At 33.8% G+C, this 22737-nt stretch overlaps 3 protein-coding genes across 5 annotated transcripts; 2 read left to right on the forward strand and 1 right to left on the reverse strand.

Annotated features, from left to right (window-relative positions):
• Positions 1 to 362: 362 nt before the first annotated feature.
• Positions 363 to 1352, reverse strand: LOC106359719 (peroxiredoxin-2B-like). The gene is made up of 3 exons (XM_013799367.3): positions 1074 to 1352; positions 920 to 999; positions 363 to 797 (listed from the first exon to the last, which is right to left on the reverse strand). The coding sequence occupies exons 1-3, from the start codon at positions 1226 to 1228 to the stop codon at positions 544 to 546; spliced, it is 489 nt and encodes a 162-aa protein (XP_013654821.1). The 5' UTR covers positions 1229 to 1352; the 3' UTR covers positions 363 to 543.
• Positions 1353 to 1558: 206 nt separating this feature from the next.
• On the forward strand, positions 1559 to 11377 carry LOC125578367 (protein ALP1-like). The gene is made up of 2 exons (XM_048740889.1): positions 1559 to 8593; positions 8672 to 11377. Exon 2 carries the CDS (start codon positions 9710 to 9712, stop codon positions 10931 to 10933), a length of 1224 nt encoding a protein of 407 aa, XP_048596846.1. The 5' UTR covers positions 1559 to 8593; positions 8672 to 9709; the 3' UTR covers positions 10934 to 11377.
• A 5705-nt stretch (positions 11378 to 17082) lies between these two features.
• On the forward strand, positions 17083 to 20734 carry LOC106360968. Of its 3 annotated transcripts, none has more exons than XM_048740890.1 (12): positions 17083 to 17241; positions 17394 to 17781; positions 17862 to 18181; positions 18261 to 18338; positions 18430 to 18532; positions 18619 to 18707; positions 18897 to 19008; positions 19134 to 19187; positions 19281 to 19329; positions 19422 to 19522; positions 19616 to 19734; positions 20222 to 20734. In XM_048740890.1, exons 2-12 carry the CDS (start codon positions 17413 to 17415, stop codon positions 20589 to 20591), a joined length of 1764 nt encoding a protein of 587 aa, XP_048596847.1. In that variant the 5' UTR covers positions 17083 to 17241; positions 17394 to 17412; the 3' UTR covers positions 20592 to 20734. The 3 variants fall into 3 exon arrangements, with proteins under 3 accessions (XP_048596847.1, XP_013656108.2, XP_048596848.1); XM_013800654.3 differs by having other exon boundaries at positions 17094 to 17241; positions 17401 to 17781; XM_048740891.1 differs by having other exon boundaries at positions 17143 to 17241; positions 17333 to 17781.
• Positions 20735 to 22737: the final 2003 nt, after the last annotated feature.

Genomic DNA, 22737 nt, shown 5'->3' on the forward strand with positions numbered 1-22737 from the left:
GTCCAATTCAGTTCTGGTTTGATTCTTATATTCGGGTAATTATGGATTTATAGTTAAATTATCGGATAATTTAGGATTTTCAGTTTAAATTATTAGGATAATTTGGTTTACTAGGTAATACAGTTTATAAATAGTATTTTTATGATATTTGATTCTTTAGAAATTAAATATAGTTAATATTTTCAAGTAAATAATTTGTATTAAAAAATTAATGATACATTTGGTTTTCGGTTTGGTTTCAAGTTTTTGGATTTAGAAATATGATATGCGCGGTCATTTATGAATTCAATTCAATTTTTGTTTCGTTTTTTTCAGTTTGGTACGGTTCAGTTCATGGTCCAAAATAAATGTTCCTAAATCAATAAACTGCTTATAGAGAAATTCATTAAAAAATTATTAAACTTTGGAAACAAACCGCGCTTTCAAAAACTAGTACGTTATTATAATTAGAAAGAGGAATTAAACAACTAAAACCAATTTACTATGCCAACTTCTTATTCTGAAAATCGGGCTAGAGATCCTCTACTTTCAGATGGCAGTTTCTTAGAGAGCCTTGAGGATATCCTCGGCGCTGGAAACCGTGAACTCGCCACCTGTTTCAATGTTGGCGACAGTCACCTTGAGGTTATCGAGCAACATAGCAAATCTCCTTGTCCTAATACCAAGACCCTTGTCCTTAAGGTCAAGCTCCAGTCCGAGGAGCTTTGTGTATTCTCCTGAGCCGTCTGAGACAAACTTGACATGCTTGTTCTCTGGGAATGTCTTTCCCCATGCTTTCATCACATACGGATCATTCACTGCAACAAAATCCATGTAAATGATGTCTTATAAATACTTAGCAACCAAGCAAACTTTACATAGTTTTGCCAGATTCGATACCAAAGAACCGACATGACATAGAAACATATCTAATACTTACTGCCATAGCAAATGATCTCATTAACACCCTTTGCTTTCAGCTGGTCCGCTTTCTCAATGAAACTAGGCACATGCTGCAAGCTAAATCATGGAAAAGGGTCAATTAGCTTAGATCCATTAACTATAATGAAAAGGGAATGTCTGTAGAATTTTACCTGCAGGCGGAAGTGAAAGCACCGGGGACACCAAAGAGAATGACCTTCTTACCAGCCAAGAGAGAGTGAACGGTGACCGTCTGGAGCTGATCGTTCTCGTCAAAGAGGAAGATTTTTCCGTCTGGTAAAACACTACCGACAGCAATCGGAGCCATGAAGGAGATCGGTGTCTAAAGGAGCAAATGGATTTGAACAAATGAAAATGTTAGTACACAAAGAAAAGAGCAAATGAAAGAGTCTATAGAGATGGGCTTCAAGGAGATGAATATATAGGGGGTTCGAACAATTTTTCGGTTCTTTTCATAAGTTCACTTTAATATAATTATTAATTGATTTATAAAATTGTATTGACTCCGGTTTTTTAGCCGTAAAGCCTGACGAACTTACCAGAAAGTAAACATTTTCTAAAATTAGATTTTTATGAAATGTTTTTATTAAATTTCCGAAATCCTTTTAAATATTTTTAAGTTTTCCAAGATTCCTAAATTACATTTGGTGTTTTTTTTTGGGGGGATGGAAAGAATTGAGAATTGTTGGTTTTCCACGATTCCTAAATTTCCAACACTATTTGTTATTATGTCAAATTTATATATTCATGTAACAAATTATAAATATTTTTTGAATTTAGCTATTGTATATTATAAAAATGGATTATTTATTTTGTACCTGAATATTTTTTAAAATTAATAAATTTAGAATGATATTTTGCTTATGGTTTCGTTTCCAATTAAGTGATTTATGCTAATGTTTTGCTTATAGAATGACCTCTCTCTCCAAAGCAAAAAAATTTAAAAACCATCAACCAATCAAATTATAACAATTAATTGGAAAACTCTCCTATGAGCAACAAATCAGTGACTTCTAAATTAATATGTAGGAAGATTAATATAATTTATCTATTAATATAATTTATTTATAGAAACAGTTAAATATCATATATTACATTATATAAATTGATAATATACATTTAAATACATATGATACTACAAAAACAATTATAAAAATGGTTTTAAATATTTATATTAGTAATGAATACAATAAATCATAGATTCCAAAAAACTAATTAATGTAAACCTAATAATATTAATTAAATTCACTCATTCACTCTATATATATTCTAAAATGTTTCAAATGAATGCAAAACAATCAAATATATAATTTTTAAAAAAAATCTCATCATTTTCCAATGATAATGTGATATCATAGAAAAGTTATCACTTTTAGAAATGATTAAAATATTTTTTTATTTTAAAACATAAAAATTATATTGTAAGCCATTTAAAATTATATTAATCAAGAAATGTTATTTAATTCATCTATTAATATAAGCATATGAGTTAAAATTATTATATGGTAAGTCACTTACAATTATATTATATGATAATTCATTTAATTATTATATAGTAAGTTATTTAAAATTAAATTAATGTTTTTACGTTTACATTTACCAAATTTATGAGAGAAATTACTTAGACTACCATTTTCCTAATACATGTTTTTATGTTTACATTAACCAAATTTATCATTTGTTTTAAGGAGATAAATCATACTATATATTAATTGAGAAGTCACTTAAATGATTTTTTGTTATGTATTGTTAATATGTTAAGTTTAAAAAAAAAGTTATAATTTGATTGGTTGTTGACGCTTATTAGTTATTTAAATCAGATCTAAAAATAAAAGGTAACTATAGAACTAATTAATATAAGTTACCAAATAACACAAGTAATATTACAAATAATGATTTATGGTAACTAATTGTAGAATTAGAGAAATAATATATATGTTTATCAATGTATTTTTCTTCATCAATTATTTATATATAATTAAATAAAATACTTTAACTTTTTTTTATTGAAAGAAATTTAATGGTTATATATTATTATATAGATGAATTATATTTGTAGGTAAAAATTATTAGAACTTTTTATGTTTTCTAAAGTCCACACAAAAACGTTTACAAATTATCTTCATGATAAAAGCATTTGATCATTGTATTGATCCTACACAAAAAAAAACTCTCTTTTTTATTTCTTAAAAGCTAGAGTGTTCCCGTTTTTTTTACGTATTAAAATAAAATATAAAGTAATTCTATAACCAATTATCTGAATTAATTATAATATTGCTTTTCTGTAAGAGAAATATTTGTAATGACTAAGGTTTACGTTGTTGAACTATTTTACAATGAAATAAAAGACAGATGTGTTGAAGGGTTGAGAAGAACTGTAAAGAAGCTTCACTTGATTCCCTAAAACTGGTGTTCGAAACAACATAGAGTAGTTGAAAATGACGTTGAAATACCCAAATGAATTTGGTTTGAGAGCGATTAGAATAAACTGTCTCTGGTGGTGAGATGATCTCCTTTGTGGTAGAGCTGAAAGATGATGTTCTCTTCATTAAAGAGAGAAGTTATCTTGTCATACCGAAGGACCATAGTGGTAATAAGCGGTTGGCTTCTAAAACATAGCAGTTTCGTGGAGATGGAGCAGAGCCTAGGACCGTGAAGTAGCTTATTTGGTGGTGACGGAGGATGCTGGCCAGCAATATCTGCTGTGAACCATTGACAACATCTGAAAAAGGGATTTTGACACTGAAGATCAGATTGGATGAACAAGACGGTATAAAACTGGGTAGGAGACCCAGGGTCTGAGAAGCATTCTTAAATTTTACACTAGTGATGGTGTTTGACGTTGGATAGATCGCAAGTGGAGGTCTTCTCGGGTAAGATTTTTGAAAGGTACATATGGCAGTGACACAAAGGCATAGATTTCTCAAATCAGGTAAGGGCCTTGTTACTTTCACACCGATGAGTGTAGAGCTGAGCTTGACGAGAGCTTCTAAAGCAGTGGCGAGCGTTGAGTTCGGAAATACTCCTCTTTTTCCAGCATTACCGTGAAGGAGCTAGAGAGATTGGAAAGAAATAACGCAGAGCCACCGTGGTACTGCAAGGATCAGAGTCGGAGACGGAGAGGCATACACGCAACGCCGGAGGATCTGTCATGTCTGTGATGCAACTAAAGGGTCGTATAGACTCGAGCTTAAAATATGGGCTCTCAAACCATGTTCTAAAACCTGAATCAGAGCCTTGAAACCCACAATATCTTATATTCTCAAACCATGTTCTAAAACCTGAATCAAAGCCTTGAAACCCACAAAATCTTCAATTTTTTTTTCCAAATGCAACCTAACTACTTAAGGAAGAGAGACAAGTTTGTATCAACACAAATTATTTAAAGAAAATAATGAAATACTTAGTCAAATCAATCACTAATCTTGATAGCAGCAGCTACGGCAATTACAAGTATGCCAAGTAGGAAAATTATCACGGGTTACGACATGGAGATCTTATAGGAGTTTTTCCACAATGTTGTCCTTCCGCACTGCATGGCCAATGCCGATGCTGTAGTAACAACCAAACTAATCCAGTACCTCTTTATAAATCCTCCAGCTAACATAGGAATCAGTCCTCCCAAAAAGATCCAAAACACTGATTTCATAACAATCTTGAATGCTTCCTTGACCCATTTTTCCCATCTACAACACAAAGTGGAAACAATAAGAATCCACTGATTTTGGTTAAGTATGACAACATATATAAGACTGACTCACCTCCAGATGAGATATATGTGTTACTATGTTGTTGCATATCTGACCAAAAATTGAACCATCAAGTTGGCAAATAAATTCATAATCAAAAACTCATGCAAGTCATAGTTTGAGAAAATGACATTGTATGATGTCGTTGTCACAATACTTCCCATGAATGTGCCTAGTTCATCCCAGTTATTAAACCTTCAAGAGCTAAGCAATTCTGCATGCATGAATGTAGTCATACACCCACTGTAGTGGTGAGTTTTAGATTATCTTAGGTAAAGTCTGCAAAGAAAAAATATTAAAATAAAATAATAACATACTTTTGTCAACTTTTAGAATACTAACTTCAGTTAAAAAGTTACAATTAAGGTCTGATAGAGCTAACTGCCAAAGAATCAGCTATCGAGCTTTTAAAGTGGGGGATAAAATTTATAGATTAGAGAGAGAATATAGCTGCAAGGCTCCTGCTATCAACGCTGACCCAACAAAAAATCTATTTGAGGAGCCTTTGAAAGCAAGGGTCAAATTTGATGTGCTGTAAAAGTGGAGACAAACTCATAAATTTGAGTAGATGGGCAAGTGCTAATTAAATAAATAACTTATTGTTTCTAATTCAACATAATGCTTACATCTTTCATTAATATGTAATCCTACTCACAGTTTACTGCTAACCAGTCTACAAATTACCAAATTTAACAGCTGTGTAACTAGAAACTTTCATCTTACTAACCTCTTCATGTTCCTTGAGGATCTTATCTTTGGCAGCTAGTTTGTTCAAGTAAATTAGCATTATCTTTCTCGTGATTATCTAAATCCTCGTCAAGTTTAGAAAAATCCTGAAAAATATACAATGAATAACCACTTGGAAGTAAAATCTATATAACTATTGCCTACGTAGACATCTAACTAACCTCATTAAGTTTTTGGATGGAAGTTTCCTTGTCATGTAGTATAGAAAGCATAACTCTCTACTGATTAGCAGCTTTATAAATTTCCTGAAACAATAAATATGGCAAACATCTTCTAAATAAACAGTCTTTTTAAATATCATCTAAATAAATTATTATAATTTGTGTAACCCCTTCATTTTCCTTGATGATTTTTTCCTTAGAATCTAGTTGCTCAAGCATAACTTCCTTCGACTTCTTTAAATCATCAGAAAGTTTATTCAGTTCCTGAAACATTATACAATTATTAAACCTTCAAATTAAGCAAAATTATAACTATTGTCTAAACGTGGTTTAAGTTCTTACCAACCTTTTTCTTCAAATCTTGGGCAGCTCATTTAAAAATTAAATGAATATTCTCCTTCTTTTGCTTCTCTTAATACAATGTGAGAAGGTAAATACCATAATCTAAACTCATTTGATAGCTAAAAAGGAAGAATTTTCAAGTGTCTAATTATCTCCCAATTTTGTAAACCAGGATTGTGCCTATATTGTACATTTTGAGACCTTCGTCTCTCAAACTTTTCTTCAAAGATTTTTTGGACAAGTTTCTCATAGATTCTTCAAGCTTGCTTTGTTCCATCTTCCAGCTTTCCTCCTTCGGCCTTTGATCATTGAGCTGCTTCTGCAACTGTTCTTCAAGGCTTTTAGTTCGATGTTCCAGCTTTCCTCCTTCAGCTTCATAATTATCTTTCTGCCATGGAGTTACTCTTCAAACCGTTATTTAAAGTTGCTTCTCTCCGTCAATTAGCTTCAGCTCCATATTCATCGCTAAGTCACTGAATTGCTTCTCAAAGTTGTTTCTTTCCATATCCTAGCTTTCTTCCCTCAGGTTCATACACTTCTTTTGGTCATTGAGTTTCTCCTCTTGGTCACTCATCACAACGACCATCACCTTCTCTTGCTGAATCAACTTATCCTTCATAATCTTTTTTTTCCTACGCCCAGTTGTTGCTAATTGACATAATGCATCCGTTTCTTTTTTCATGTTCTAGATATTTGACATCTCCGGTATTCAAAATCTGCTATAAAATTAAACATTCGATAAGTCAATTTGTCAGTATATACAACCTTTAAAACTGTAAATCCCACAAACATTCCGCTTAAAAGTTTGTTCATATCAAAATTATATCATTATGTTGGCCAAAGAAAATGAAGTTAGTTCATATCATAATATATACCAACATAATATGCTTCAACATTATTTTCTTATGCCAACAATTTTTGAGACTTTGACCAAAAGTTTTTTTGTAGATGACACTTTTGTTACTGATTCTATTCTAGATTTATATAATCTCAACCAAGAAACATATTTTTGGTGAACTAAAACTGAGGACGATAAAAAAAAAGATCTTGATTTCCGAGAATCTTTAATAATGATTTTACAGTGAATTAATAAATCAATTCTTATAAACCGTAGTTGTTTAATAAATTTTAAGTTAGCCTATGTTAATGTCATTACTTTTTCTGTTTATTTTATTCTGTTTATGTCATTTCAATTGTAAAAGCAAATTTTTTATTATTTTTAAAAATATAATCATTATCGTTACGTAGAAACTGAAATAGTTGTCAGCATCATGCATTAAGAGTAGTTGTGTACTCAACACTATGATTAAGCAAGTTCTGTTTGCATTTAATTTTTTTAAGGTTCTATTTGCATTTAAGATTTAATCCATTTGCTCCAAAGTACAACCAGGAAAATTAATAGCAAAACTTAGGGTATGATTGGTATATGTTGTGCTTTCATTTTTTAACTGTAGAACTATAGTTGTGATTGTTTTTTCTTTGGCTTTAGGTTTTTAATTCTTAAGAGTCATTAGATTTGGGCTGTATGTATTTGTCTCTCGACAACAATTATAATAACATGATTTTAAAGAATATCTTCTAAACATCTTACATTTCAGAACGGAGGGAGTAGGTATTACTTCTAATAGAAGTTGGCGCAAAAAGAAAGGAAAAAGAAAATTTGACATTTAATGAACCTGAACTTTTGAAATATTCACGAGGAACATGAATCGGCTATTAGTGAAACAATGTGAGGATGAATGGTGACCGCTAAGAAGGAATGGAATGAGAGGGAACACTTCATTCCTATTCATTCCTTTTTTTTTTCACCATTCACAAGTAACTTTTGATATATAAGGAACACATACAATTCCTCTTCATTCCTCTTTATTTGGGGAATAATAGGAGAAAAATATTCCCTATCAATATAGGTAAGGAACAAAATGGAAAATAAAAAAAAAGGCAAATCTCTATTAACGTGAGTTGAACTATACAGAAAAATTAACTTTTTTTTTTACTCTTTTCACGTTTTGCTTCCACTATATATGTGAGAATTATTCTATTCAATAACCTAATACAATCAACTAAAGTTCTACAGCAAGAGGTACACACTTTTTCTTACAATTTTTAAGAGAAAGTTATATGTATAATACACGAGTATTAAGATAGAAAATAACATGAATATTTTATGTGTGCCTGTTAGATATCATGTCAAGCTCAAGAAACACTAGCGGATCACAACGTCGTGGACGTCAATCCAGTGGTGAGGCAAGAACCACGACTGATGGCGAACAACTCGTGAAGGACATGTATTTATATTTGCATTTTTTCTTCTTAAATCATTGTTGTATTACTATGAAACATGTGAATTAATTATATGAATACATATATACTTTAGTATCTGTGGAAGGATAAGAATTGTGAAGTTATGCTTGAACTCGTCATTGCGGAGCTAAAAGCCGATGACTACCGTAGTAGAATGCCAGATGTGGCAGCTAGAAAAAGAATTGAAAAAAATACTTCGAGCTGATAGGTGAAAAGATCTCTTGGGATCCAGAGATAACTAGCAAAATTGGTTACTTGCGTAAACTTTGGAATATTCACAGTCAATTGGTAAAACGCACCGGTGTTGCTGTTGATCCATCTTCTGGACAAATAGATATGGTGGAAACTTGGTGGAGTGATCGGATTGCGGTAATTCTCTACTGTATATCATATATAATTACTTTATTTTAAATATATTTGTTTTATACTAATTTTTATTATTCACAGGAATATGGAGGAACTAAAGGAAGACTAGTTCATGTTTTGCAAAAGAAGCCTTTGCCATTTAAAGATTTGTTGGATCAAATTTTTGGTGAACATGATGTTGATCAAGATGAACGTTATTCACCACATATGCTTGGCCTACAACTCCAGCAAGTTCAACCTACTTTAGATGTTGATGGCATAACAATGGTGAACCAACTGCAAGAAACTCAAACTGCTGAACCAATAGTGGATCTTACTAGTGATCAAGGATGCAACCGATCAATCCGAAGCACGTCGTCATGTCGTCTTGCAAGAAGAAAAACTAGTTTCGAAACACAGGTGGAAAGTGGATTTCAGCGTGTCGTAGATACTCGGCAAGAATTTTTAGAAGAACTACGATCAAGAAAAATTCAAAAGATAACATATGGTGATGCAACATCAATTCTAGAAAAGTTACCAATAGAACAGCTTGGGGTATTTTGGTGGGCAGCAAATAAATTGTTAAAGAATGATGCTGATATACGTGAAGCCTTTGTGAAATTGGAAAATGAAGAAATTAAGATCAAATATATGGAGAGTTTACTTGGCACAGACAGACATGGGAGTCCATGCAATCAGGTTGATTTGTTGACGACAAGTCAAAACCATTTTCAGAGTGTTGGAATGGGTGGAAGTACTGCAATAGGAGCTAATACTGGAGGTGGTTACATGAGTTTTCTTGGTGTGCACTCCACTGAATTAGAAGAGCCACGTAGAGAACCAACAAGTTTTGTCAACTTACTTAATGAAAGCAATGATGATGGCCTCGTCTAAGCTTTCTAGAAATATTTTATTATATAAGTTTTGACTTTAAGAATTTGGTTTTGGTGTTTACAGATATTATAGTGCTTTGAAGCTGTATTGCATGTTTTCTATTTATAAAGATAATTATTTATTTATGAGCACTTGAGTTTACTTTTTTTTATCTCTAAATAATAATATCTATGTAAATATTTGCAGGAACTTCGTATCCTAGAATTACGTTCACGTGGAATTCAAAACTTAAATGAAGATGAGTTGATGGAGCTAATGTTATTGGAAGAAGAAGAGTTTCTCCAAAGGTACATGCATCCTATATTAGAGTACTACAAGACAAACTTTTTTAAAGAACCAATGAACAAAGATTGGGGAAATGGTTGGAAGTTGATACGGAGCCAAATCTACCATAACGAAGTTTCATGTCGTACTCTTATCCGCATGAGTCCAGAAGCCTTTATTCGTTTATGTGAAGTTCTTCAAACGAAGTATGGATTACAAGAGTCAAATAATATCAAAGTGGATGAGAGCATTGCAATTTTCTTGATTTTGTGTGGCCAAAACGACACTCAACGTGACATTGGTTTAAGATTTGGCCATGCGCAAGAGACTATATGCAGAAAATTTCACTATGTTCTTGGAGCAGTGGTACAATTGGCAGTTAACTATCTACGACCAAGAACAACTCGTGAGTTTGAAGCAATATCGAATAGCTTACATGGAGACAAGCGGTATTCGCCTTATTTTAATGGTTTTGTCGGGGCTCTTGATGGAACACATGTACCAGTAATGGTGACTCCAGGTCGAGATGCATTACGTTTTGTGAACCGGAAGGGAACAGCAAGCCTTAATGTTTTGGGAATTTGTGATCATGATATGTTATTTACATATTGCTTCGTTGGAATGGCGGGATCAACACATGACTCTAGAGTGCTGGACACCGCTATGCGAGAGGATCCAATGTTTCCTCATCCCCCAGAAGGAAAATATTATCTTGTAGATTCTGGTTATGCAAATAGGCGTGCTTATCTAGCTCCATATCGAAAAGAAAGAATAGAAGGTACACGATATCATCTCCAAGATTTTTTTAATAATGAACCTCCAAAAAACAGCAAGGAAATGTTTAACAGATGGCATGCGTCACTACGTTCAGTTATTGAACGTACATTCGGTGTTTGGAAACAAAAATGGAGGGTTTTAAATGAATTTCCAAGGTATGATATCTCAACGCAAAGAAAGGTTATATTTGCAACAATGGGGCTCCACAACTTTATTCGTTGGAACAAAATTAAAGATATTGATTTCGAAGAATTTGATGTGGAGAGGGACACTACTCATTCACATTCGAATGTGAACAATCATTCAGATGATGAGAGTGATGAACAAGTGAACCAAAACACATCGGCAGGAGTTTATATGAAGATTGTGCGAGATCATATCGCTGAAAAAATCTGGACTGATAAAAGACCTGGTTCTCGTCGACTATAGGTTTGTATCTTTATTAATACAAGTTTGCAAATAATTATAGATACGTGAAATGTAATAGGTATTACATTATAGTTTTTTTCTTGTGAAAAATAATACAAATGTTTGTTGTGCAGGTGAAAGATACGTGTGAAGGAAGAGACACCAAAACCTATGGACAAGAAAGTTTATTTATATTTAAAATATTTTTAAACAATAGTTTTTAAATTACTTTAATTAAAAATACTCATTCCTTTTAGTGGTTACCATTCATTGCAATATTTTGTTCCATTCCTTCTCTGCATTTATTCCTTTTAATTTGTTCCTATTCATTCCTTTTGATTCCTTTTCCCTATTGTTCCACTTGTTCCCGAAAAGGTCACCAGTCAGACCCAGTGACTTTTTATGTCAATAAGTACACAATTGGGTCTGAATTGTCATGACACACTACTATCCTAATCTCTCAATAAAAAAGAAGAAGAAAAAATCACTCATAAAAAGATTCACCATTAACTAAAGTACAATAGGCCAGCATTGGGACACTAATTTACATACATTATATATATACTAGACCCTGACCCGCGCGCCAGCGCGGATATGAATTTTTGGTTTTTGGTTTTTGGTTATTTATTTAACTAAATGATGTATTTGTAATATTTGATGTATTATATTCACCAATTAAATATTTTTTTGGCATCTTAAACAATCTATTTACGACGAATATTCAATATCATATAAAAAATTGAACAAATAGACGTAATTAGAGAATTGTAGACGATATATAAAAACAATGGTTATTAATGTAAAATATGAAGAAATATTATATTATGACTTAGTATGACATAAAAGATTATAAATCAGTTATACATGTTTAAAGGAAATACAATGATTTTTAAACTTCTATGAAAAATTTAACATATAAAAAGGACGATGAATTAGTCATCAAATTGTAAATAATTTCATAATTTTATTAATAATAAATTATTTATAGTCTTTGTTTTTCGTCAAGATGATTATTAAATGTCCATAACATTAATATGTTAAAAGGCCGTATTATGAAAGCCCATGTTGAAACCGTTTTTTTCCAGGAAGTGTAACAAAAAAAAAATTACCTTTAACTCTTCGTTTTGTTTAAGTTCTGTGTCGGTAAGAGATTAAAAAAATCTCTCTATTTTTTTTAATGTTCAATTTGAAGCTTATTATGCGAAAATCATACGCAAAAATAGGCAATTGGTTGGAATCTCTATATCTTTATATTCTTACAAATTTTAAATTTATTGTTTTGTCTTTTGCAAGCAAATCAATTACCAAAGTAATAGATCAATTGGTTGGAATAAAATCTATTCTTATAATTAGTGTAATTATGGTTACAGTTTTTATATTTAATAGGTACATTAAATATACGACATTGAAGATATTATGTTTTGATTAATAAAAGATATTGGATTTTGAGTTTGTATTTATTGATTTGTTTTTTTATAAAGCTTAGAAAATCAATAGGATGATTGGTTGGTTGATACATCCTATAAAGAAAACGAAAACTATAGGTGGTTTGAATATTGTACATCGATAGATGCATGATGTAAGTTGACTATATAAAACTTGAGCATGATCATTTCAAACTAAAGTATAATTAGGTTCTATGCATTTGTTATATTGTAGTTAATATATTTTAAATATTACATATGTCAAGTGATTCATGTTTTCGTAAAAATAAGATTCAAATTCATTATTGGGCTGTACTAGTCCGTAATAAGCTATGTTAAATATGATGTATTTTTAGGTTCATTTAATGACATTAAATTTAAATTTGATTAAGAAAAACTCATTAATTTAACTGGAAAAGACAAGCATTAAAATAAGTATGTTCATTTAATAGCATTAAATTTATATTGAATAAGGAAAACACATTAATCTAACTGAAAAAAACAAGCATTAAAATAGAAAATTCAATTTAATTCTTAGTGGTATGAAAGTGTAATTAACTTTAAAAACTAAGGGGTATTTTTTAATGGGTACTTCTCTTTTAATAATAGAGATATATAGCCTATGTTGAACTGAAATATAGCCTAACTATAGCAAACCACCATCAACATGTAATAATGAAGTGGTTCAGTGAAAAGCATTCACAAACCAAAAGAACAAAACTACAATTACTACGTATTGGTTGATGTTAACTGTTCGATTGGCTTATTTCTATAGATAGATTTCATCTAATGGTGTAAGTAATGATTTTCTAATAAAAAATATTATAAAACAGAATATTTCCTCTCATTTAAATAAAAGCATTAGTTTAGAGGAAATTGCTGTTGCAAAACATTCAGACCGACTTATGATTTGATAATTTGTTTACCGTTAAACCATTTGGTCTCAACGAAGATTTAGCTACTTTTTTTCTATGGATAAATTTTAAATTAATGTTTTATTTTCGAATAACAGAATGATTAACATTGAGACAGTCATTGATGGAATAAAAGTTATTGTGGCGTTTGTTATGGAAACCATGTACTAGAACGTAGAGATCAAGTTTAGGAACGTCTTCTGCGTTTCTCAACAACAAGAACTGGATCTTGATTTATGATAGGATATTTTAATAAAATCACTGGTCATAATGAAAAGGAAGGTGGAAAACAACGTCTTGACAGCTCGTTTCTAACTTTTAGGCAGATTGTGGGATGTTGGAGTTTTCAGTTACTAGAACATGTTATCATAAGTAGGGAAGAGAGGCATGAAGAACAACTGTTAGATGCCGCCTAGATAGAACCGTTGGAAATGAGAATTGACATGAGAAATTTCCTTATTCGGCTGTAAAGTATATGAGGTTCTGGGGATCAGATCATCATCCGATCCTAGCAAACATTCTCACAAATCCAACGAGGAAATAAAAAAGTTCAAATTTAACAAACTTTGGCTAGATAATGAGGAACTTAGGCAAGTTATTCTTGAGAGATGGAAATCTCTATATCTTTTCCCTGAAAATATTGTGGAGCATATTTCAAGTTGTCGTAAAGCCTTAAGCAAGTGGAGGAGAGAACAAAATTTGAACTCAGAAAAACTTGCGTAGGAACTTAAAGAGAATGTGGAGGGTATGTACTCGAATGATGATGCCATGTCTGCGGAAATAGCATAAGCTTTGAAGGAACTAACTGATGCTCTTAAGGTAGAGGAGATGTTTTAGAAAAAAAAGTCAAGTTTTCAGGCTAAGAAAAGGCAACAGAAACACAATTTTTTCCATGCTTTGACAAAGCAAAGGAGAACAAAGAATAAAATCACTCAGTTTTTTGACGCAAATGGAAATGTTGTTGAGGATGAGGAAAGATTGGTAGCCATTGCTACTAGTTATTTCAGGCAAATCTTTGAGTCCTCTAACCCGAAATAGAGGAAGCGCTATATGAGGTGTCCACAACGATTACAAATTCAATTAGTGAGGATCTTACAGCTCTGGTCACTGAATGGGAGGTCAAATTAACACTTGCTATGCATCTAGAGAAGGTTCCAGGGCCGTATGGGATGACAACTCTCTTTTAACAGAAGTTTTGGGACATTGTCGAGGAGGATTTAACTCATATGGTTAATCAATTCCTCTTTGAAGGGTTGATGGCGAGTGGACTAAATGATACAAATATCTGACTCATCCCAAAGACACTATAGAATGAGTTCACCTTTACGAATAATCTCTGTAACCAGCCCATCTTATGTGTGGACAATCATCGGCTCGAAAGCTACTGCTATTGAGAATTAAATAAAAGATACATTCTGGATATGAGGTCAATGTGTGGGAGGATCATTGGATCCCTACAACACTAGCTAGATCAGCTCGCCCTTCACCCTAGTTTTGCATCCCAACATGAGAGTCACCGACCTTATTGATTCAGAAATCGAAAGAATGGAATGTTCGACTACTAGAGGGTTATGTTGCCGCTGCTGATATAACTTTGATAAGATGTTTGGCCATAAGCTCAACTCATCGTCGTGACACATTCTGTTAGAACTATACTAAGAATGGTCAGTAACGCTTAAATATGGATATTGGGTAGCTCGGAACTTATTGAAGACTGCGGAAAAGAAAGAGGTACTGGAACCTAGTATAACTAAGCTTCAAACCTTTTGCTTGGACGATAAAAGCGCCTCAGAAGATATGTAATCTTATATGGCAATTAATAACATGTCATGTGGCAGTAACGAGAAATTTGATACGACGTAATATGAGATGTGATAACTATTGTCCACGATGTGGAGAACAAGAAAAGTCTGTTACTCATGCCATATTTGAATGTCCACCGTCTTTACAAGCTTGGTCCCTAACAACGACACCAACGAGTCCTAATATCTTTCCGGTGCCGAATATTTATGCTTATATGGATTATCTATTCTAGAAAAATAACAACATTATTGAGCCAGAATTAGACAAAGATCCTTATCCCTGGATAATCTGGTATATTTGGAATGCCCGAAATGACAAGCTCTTTAGGGGGATAGCTAGGATCCGTTGGAGCTAGTTCGTTATACAGAAAGTGAATGTCATACCTGGTTCAATGCGAACGAGTTAGTGCCACCAATTCCACAAGATCACAGTTTTGAGGAACCCCAAGCCTTAAGCTTTGTAATATCTGTATGTTAGATGGGTTATGGACATCCACAACATATTTTAATAGGTGTGGATGGATACCTTAGGGAGGTTCAACTTATGGGAACACAAAGTTACCTACGGTGAGAGTCTACCTTGTACTCAGAAGTAGAAGCACTACGATAGACGATGGAGAGTATGCTCCAGTATTCGACATGTAAGGGATTTTGGACATACTGCTTGATTGCCATGACTAAGGAGTCCTATCCATGGCCACGCTTTGCAATAAAATTGGAGAGGATAAAGACTCCAGTGATATGATTTTTGGACTTTAAAATCATTCATATTTCACGAATGCAAAATCAGATTTCAGATTCTTTAGCTAGGACTACGAAATTTTTCTATAGAGAATTATGTTTTATCGATTGTTCTATTCCAATCTGGTTATCCATGATACTTCAAGTTTAAGTAATAGAATAACTTTTGATTGTCAGAAAAAAAGATGTCAAATAATAAATAGGAGATTATTTTGAACACTTGCTGTTTTTCATTAGTTAACATTTGTTTATTTGACAAAAAAAAACATTTGTTTATTATCGTCCTATGTTTTTATGCCGGTTTGGTTAGATTCTAAAATAAACTGTCTCTACAATTAGTTGGTTTGGTGTAAACCACATTGTATTTACGGTTATAAGAAGGGCAAATCTCCAAAATAGCACATTTCTAAGTTTATATCACAAAAATAGCACTCAAAAACTAAAATGATCAAAATAGCATTTTATCTTTTGAAAAATTTAAATTTTTTTATTTTTCAAAATTTAAAATCTTATCCCCAAAACCTCACTTCTCAACTCTAAACCCTAAACCCTAAATTTTAAATCCTCAACCCCACCCCTTGAGTGCTATTTTTGTGACTTTTGGTCTTGAGTACTAGTTTGGAAACAAAAACTTGATTTAGTGCTATTTTGATCTTTTTCTCTACACTTATTTTTTCATCTATTATAGAATGAAAAATAGAAGAGAAAAAGACTAGGATAGCACCAAACCAAGTTTTTGTTCCCAAAGTAGCACTCAAGGCTCAAAGTCACAAAAATAGGTTTCATTAAAGAGGTAAATATACACTTATACCCCTTGGGTTAATTAATCCAAACCTTAGGGTTTAGAGTTAAGGGGGTGGGGTTTTGGAATTAGGGTTTAAAATTTTATAAAAAATAAATACTAAAATAAAAAATAAAAATTTATAAAACAGTTTCAAAAATTATTTTTAAACTATAAAAAGAAAATTTGAAAAAAAAATAAAAAAAAAATCAAATTTTTTTTTTTAAAAAAATTATAAAAATTTCGAATCTGAAAACATATAATCTGAAACTATAAATTTTTTTTTTTATTTTTTTTTTTTTTTTTTTTTTATTTTATTTTTTTTTTATTTATTTTTGTTTGTTTATTTAATTTAAACCAAGGATATTAGGGACATTTTACCCTTTAATGAATGTCATTTTTGTGACTTTCTCCTTCTAGTGCTCTTTTTGTGATATAAACTTTAAAAGGTGCTATTATTGACAATTGTCCAAAATAGAATACCATTGGAGTATTTTTTATTTTAAACTTTATTTTAGACTGAAAAATAGAGTAGAGTTATAGATGCTCTTAAAAGAATTTTCTTTCCGCAAATAATCTCCATCGCCGTAGAGCTCTCTTAAACGTGAAGTTTCACTGTGCAGATTAGATTATCTCCTCCACTTTGTCGTCGTCGCTCGATTCACAGGTATTGTTTGAGCTTCTTAGAATCATGTAATCGTTGAAAAGGGAATCTAGGGTTTTGCTGATTCTGTTTATCGCGTTCCTTGTTCACCTAGATCGCTATTTGGAGTATCATGATTAGGTATTAGTGGCTTATCAATCAATTTTCGGTTCTAGGGTTCAGGGATTGAACGATATGGGTAAGCACAGGAAGAGAGATGCTCATTCGGATGATGAAACTGCATCTTCTTCGTCTTGTTCCTCTTACAGCTCCGATGACTCCGATTCATCTTCTAGAAAACGGCGGAGGAAGCAAAAGGAGCGGCGCAGAAGTAACGACGGAAGTTACGAGCGCGAGAAGCGAAGGAAGAGAGAGAAGAGGAAGAAGATGGAGAGAAAGAGGAAAGATAGGAAGAAGAGGACGAAGAAGAAGCGTGATTACGAGTCTCAGTCTGGTTCTGATTCTGATTCCATGTCTGATCAAGAGAGTTCACGGGATGATCCTGAAACAGTTGTCAAGGAGATGCTCATAGAGTTTCCTAACGTTGGCAATGATTTGAAACAGGTAATGGTGATATTTCATTGCTTGTGTTAGTGATTTATTCATTAAGTTTTGATCTTTTATGCTTTTTTTTTTTGTTGTAGCTTTTGAAAATGATAGATGATGGCCAAGCAGTTGATATAAAGGGTATTTCGGAGATCGCTTTGAAGAAGAGGTTGAAGAAGCTGTTTCTGTCTTTGAAGTTAAAGGAACGTGGGGATAGAGTCTTTTTGTTACCACCGGGTGCTTCTCCTTCTTTAGATATGGTGGGACATCTAATTAAAGCCGGCGAGGAACAAGTTGATGATTCTGCCCCATTGAACAACACTGAAGCAGCTACTTCTACTGTGGCTGGTGGGGCAGATAAGGGTTTAGCAGATGAGAACACTCTGGGAGTAGATGATGTTACTGGTCCAAAGAAAAGGTGATTCACGCTTTGAGTTATTAGATCTAAAAGTTTTATAGAGAACAAACGTTGTGATGGTGTTGTAATTTTAATGCAGGGTGATTGGACCTGCAATGCCATCGGCTGAGCTACTTGCTGCTGCAGCAAAGCTAACAGAAGCGCAAGCTGAACTCAGGTGCGTTTAATCGATTGCCAGTTCAAAGATTTATCAATTTTTAATATGGTTAACTCGTTTCTTAATAAAGATTCTTTTGAAAATGCTTCAGAGAAGCTGAGCTAGAAGAGGATTCAGCATATTTTATTGGACCTGCTCCACCTGCTGTTGTTGCAGAAGTCGCATCGTCGAACGAGGCAGAGCGATTCGAAGAGGTTCTTACTTCTTAGTTTTATTCTGACGTTCAAATTGCAATTCTTGTATTCTATAGAGTGGCAACTCATACCCCTCCCGTGAGCAGGTGACACGGATCATGGAAGCTGAAGCTGATAGCCCATACGATGTTCTAGGAGTGAACCACAATATGGCTGCTGATAACATGAAGAAGAGGTAGGGTGTCTGGTACATTTTTTTTAGATCAATAAAAATGATTGCTAACTAATCAGTTCTATGATTGGTATATACACCTTGCCATTGCTTCTCTACGATATGTTTGTTCATTTATTCAACTTTGAGGTCTCTGTAATTTTTCCTGATGTGTCAATAATATGCAAGAACTAAGACAACTTTGGTGTGCAGATATTGGAAACTGTCTCTTTTAGTTCACCCAGACAAATGCTCTCATCCGCAAGCTCAGGAAGCTTTCGTTTTGCTGAATAAAGCTTTCAAAGAATTACAAGATCCAGAAAAGGTGAGGTTCTGAACTTCTTTGCTCTCTGAATCACGAGGCTAGCATAAGATTCTGTCCATCTCTTTCTATGTGGTTGTCTTAAAGTTGGGCTCGTCTGTGTATATCTAATAGATTATGTTCTGCAGCGAAAAGCTATGGATGACAAGATTAAACTTAAGGAGGAACAAGAGGCTTTTAAGGTATTTTTCCTGCTGAATTGATCGCTTTTTTATCTTTCAGGATAAGTCTGTGTATGTAAATCACTTAAGAAACATGGTGTACTTATTCCTCAGGCTGAATTACGCTCAATGCAAGAAGCAGCACAGTGGAGAAGATCCCAAGGTGACAATGACGATTCAGAATGCCATGCAAGCTCTTTAATCTCGTTGTCATTATGTGATGAATCAGTAATTGAGTCTTTCTCGGGTTTGCAGGCATATCAATGGAAGGCGATGAAGAGCTCCTAGCAGCAACCGAGGTTAAACCTGTACCTAAAAGAGACGAGTGGATGACGACCCTTCCTCCTGAAAGAAAGGTGAGAGAATCCACTTTTGAATTCGAAAACGCTTTTTAACTACCTTTCTAGGCTTCAAATTTTTCAGTCTCATCTGGAGCTCTTCTTTTGCAGACCGGGGTGCCTGTGCAGCAATCAACCACGACATTTAGCAGAAATGCTAGAGAAGGACGCGGAGACACTACTGCCTGGACTGATACTCCTATGGACAAAGCTGAAAGGGCAAAGATGAAGTAAGAATACACATATATTTCTAACCTCTCGCTAGCACTTGTAAACTGCATTTCTGATCCACGAGGTTATTTTGTGCCAGAGACGCATTGTGTCTCTCCATTTGAAGACGCTTAACTACTCGAACTTTAGCTATAGGACTACTATAGCTTGCCTAGAACTGAGTGTAGTTGTAGTGAGGTGGTTAGATTGCAGTTACTGAGGGCTGCGTTCGTAAAGATAAAAGTAAGAAACACACAATGACACAAACCACTTGTTTGTTTCAAGAAGTTGTAGTAATAGAGCTAAAGATACATTGTCTCAATCTTATCAGGTTCAGTATTAGCTATAGTTCTGCTATCACTAGCCTAGGACTGAACACAGCAGATTGTAGGCTATCTCTGCATACTGGTTGAGAGTGGGAACCTTCTCATCAGTCGAGTTGCAGTAATTTTGTGATTGCAGTTTCATAAAAAAATTCTTATATCACTGTTCTTTTGGGTGATGCAGCTACTTAGAGGCGTACAACAAGGCGAATGCGCTTGCTTCAAATGAAGAGGTGAATATGAAAAGAAGCCTAGATGCTGATCTTGTGGACAAGTACAACAAAGAGAAAAGATCAAAGTCTTTGGTAGAGAAGCACAGGGAAGAGTCTACTTCTTCATCTTCAAGCCGTCTCAAGAAGAAGAAGAAATTGTCTTCGTCTTCGTCCAAGGAGAAAAATGAGGACGAGTGGGTGGGGAAACATCCATGGAAGCCATGGGACCGTGAGAACGACCTCACCGCCGGGAGACAGAAGGTAAAACTTGACGCTGAGGGTATGGCTGAAGGTTTGGCTTCCAAGTTTTCTTCTGGCAATTTCCAAAGAAGCTTTCTTTGAAGCTCTTGTTTACATGTTATGAGATATGTATTGCAGAAGATTTATTTGAGGCTATACAAGTAAAGTTACTCTTTTTCCTCTTGATTTGGGAAATTAACAAATAAACTTGGTTTATTTTCTACCAAATTTATTTTACTTTTGTATGTTGTCTCTTTCAACAAATCTCATACATACAATAGTACATTGTATGTGTTCTATGAAGTGATGTTAAGTTCAGTTGGGGTAGAAATGAGCGGAGTCTAATTAAGAAATATCTTTAGGTATAGCGTTTTCCCATTTATTTTCCTCGTTACCTCTTAAGTAAGAAATATCTTTAGACTCGTCTAACCTCCTTGGCTTTGCTCGCTCATACCTCCATATTTGCATTCTCCTTCGAATCTCGATCGAAACATCTCTTGTATCGTCTCGATTGGAGTTACCAATGAAATTTTACGATAAAAAAATCACAAAGATTTGTTTTCTCGCATAGATTCAAATTAATCGTATAAAACGGTAAAAGTTAATTTAACGTCTTAGCTGCCTCAACTATACGATTACGTTGAACCTTTTTTATAAAAATTGACGTCGTTTCTAAGGAAAAGATAACAGTCAAGTTCGGAAGATAAATGTCAAGTTTCAAAGGATAAACACCAATATCGAAAATGGCGAACATACACGAGAAGAGGAATGGGAAATAAGCAAGCAAAACTGCATCTTCGAGAGAACTAAGGTATTTCCGACTTGAAATTTTTGAAATCAGACTTGGAATTTTCGTAGGAAATTACTAAGAAATAAAAACGCCTTTGAGACTACCATAGAACTTTAGGGAACGTAAAGCCTAGGTGGATAGTCTAGCGAACTAAGTCTTAGGCGATTTTTCCTGTCTCGATATATCGTTCCATAACTGTTCAGCCAAATCTTGCAAACCGATCTAAACTCTCATAAAATCGAGAAACGATCGCCACGCATATCAAGCTCGCTTCCTAAAGAGAGAGAAAAAACTAGAGACACGAACGTCGTCTTAAAATCGATTCGTTTCTAGCAATTTTCTCGGAACTGACATATTCCAAGTCGTCAACGTGGAAACAACCAAATCAAAGTCCAAGCGTCGTCTTTAAATCGTCCCGAATTATCCATCATTCCAAACCTCAGAAGAAGAAACGTACACAACCCTTCAAAGTATCGGTTCAACCGTTTTCTTTCGTAAAAAAAGGGGAGTAGGCACCTATACTATACTCGTATACTTCCAAATTTCAAGAAAACGATTTCGTCAAGGCAAATCATGCATACAGAAAACCTGTACCAATATCAAACTGAAACTCGACGATTAGCCAAAGTATTGAAGCCCTTTACGGCTTTAGAAAGCCAGTTTTGTTTAAAATTTTCAGTTTCCGTTGTACCAAGTGAGTCACGGAAAAGCATCGAAAGCAATTGCGACCAAAAAACTCTAGAATAGATGTAGCATCGTGCACATTAAAAGGAATACTTTCCTCCCGATGGTTGGCTAGATCCACCTCTGGTTGACCAATTCGTTCCAGAAACGAATGTGTCATGAGAATCCTCTCAAAAAACCTATGAAAAACGTTCTGCGACTAGATCGTAATGAAATAAACATTGGTAACACTCCATGAGTAACTCCAAGCAACTTTCACCTAAGATCGAAATCACAGCAGAAACATTTCTCATAAAACCCGCAGAAACTACGCTACTTTGACATATGTATACATATCACCGATTTACAACCTTCGTAAAACCGGTCCCCATTACTTACGCGAAAAATCCTTCGTACAATCAGACCAAGTATTATGAAGAAACTTTCTAAAGTTAACATAACAGGCTTTATGAAGAAGTATGTTTTGTATAGGAAACGCAAACCTCCCTGCGGCTCGCTGGCTTCTGCCTTTCTTTTCCCTCTGTCACATTCGAGAAGGCAGGCATCCCGCCGCTGACTCCACACTGGTTATGTAGCAAACCTCTTGGGCTTCGTCTTCCTCAGACAAAAAGACTCGATTTTCATAAGACTATAGGTCATATTATACGAAATATTCGTCGTATAACTGAAATCTAGAGCGGAGAATCGTTTTTGATACCACTCAAATTACCCTAAAGAGTGAATTACTCACTCAAATAAGAGGTTTGGTTGCAGTACTTAGGGATCAAATCCACA

This window comes from Brassica napus, chromosome A9, assembly GCF_020379485.1.
Source record: "Brassica napus cultivar Da-Ae chromosome A9, Da-Ae, whole genome shotgun sequence".
Classification (NCBI taxonomy): domain Eukaryota; kingdom Viridiplantae; phylum Streptophyta; class Magnoliopsida; order Brassicales; family Brassicaceae; genus Brassica; species Brassica napus.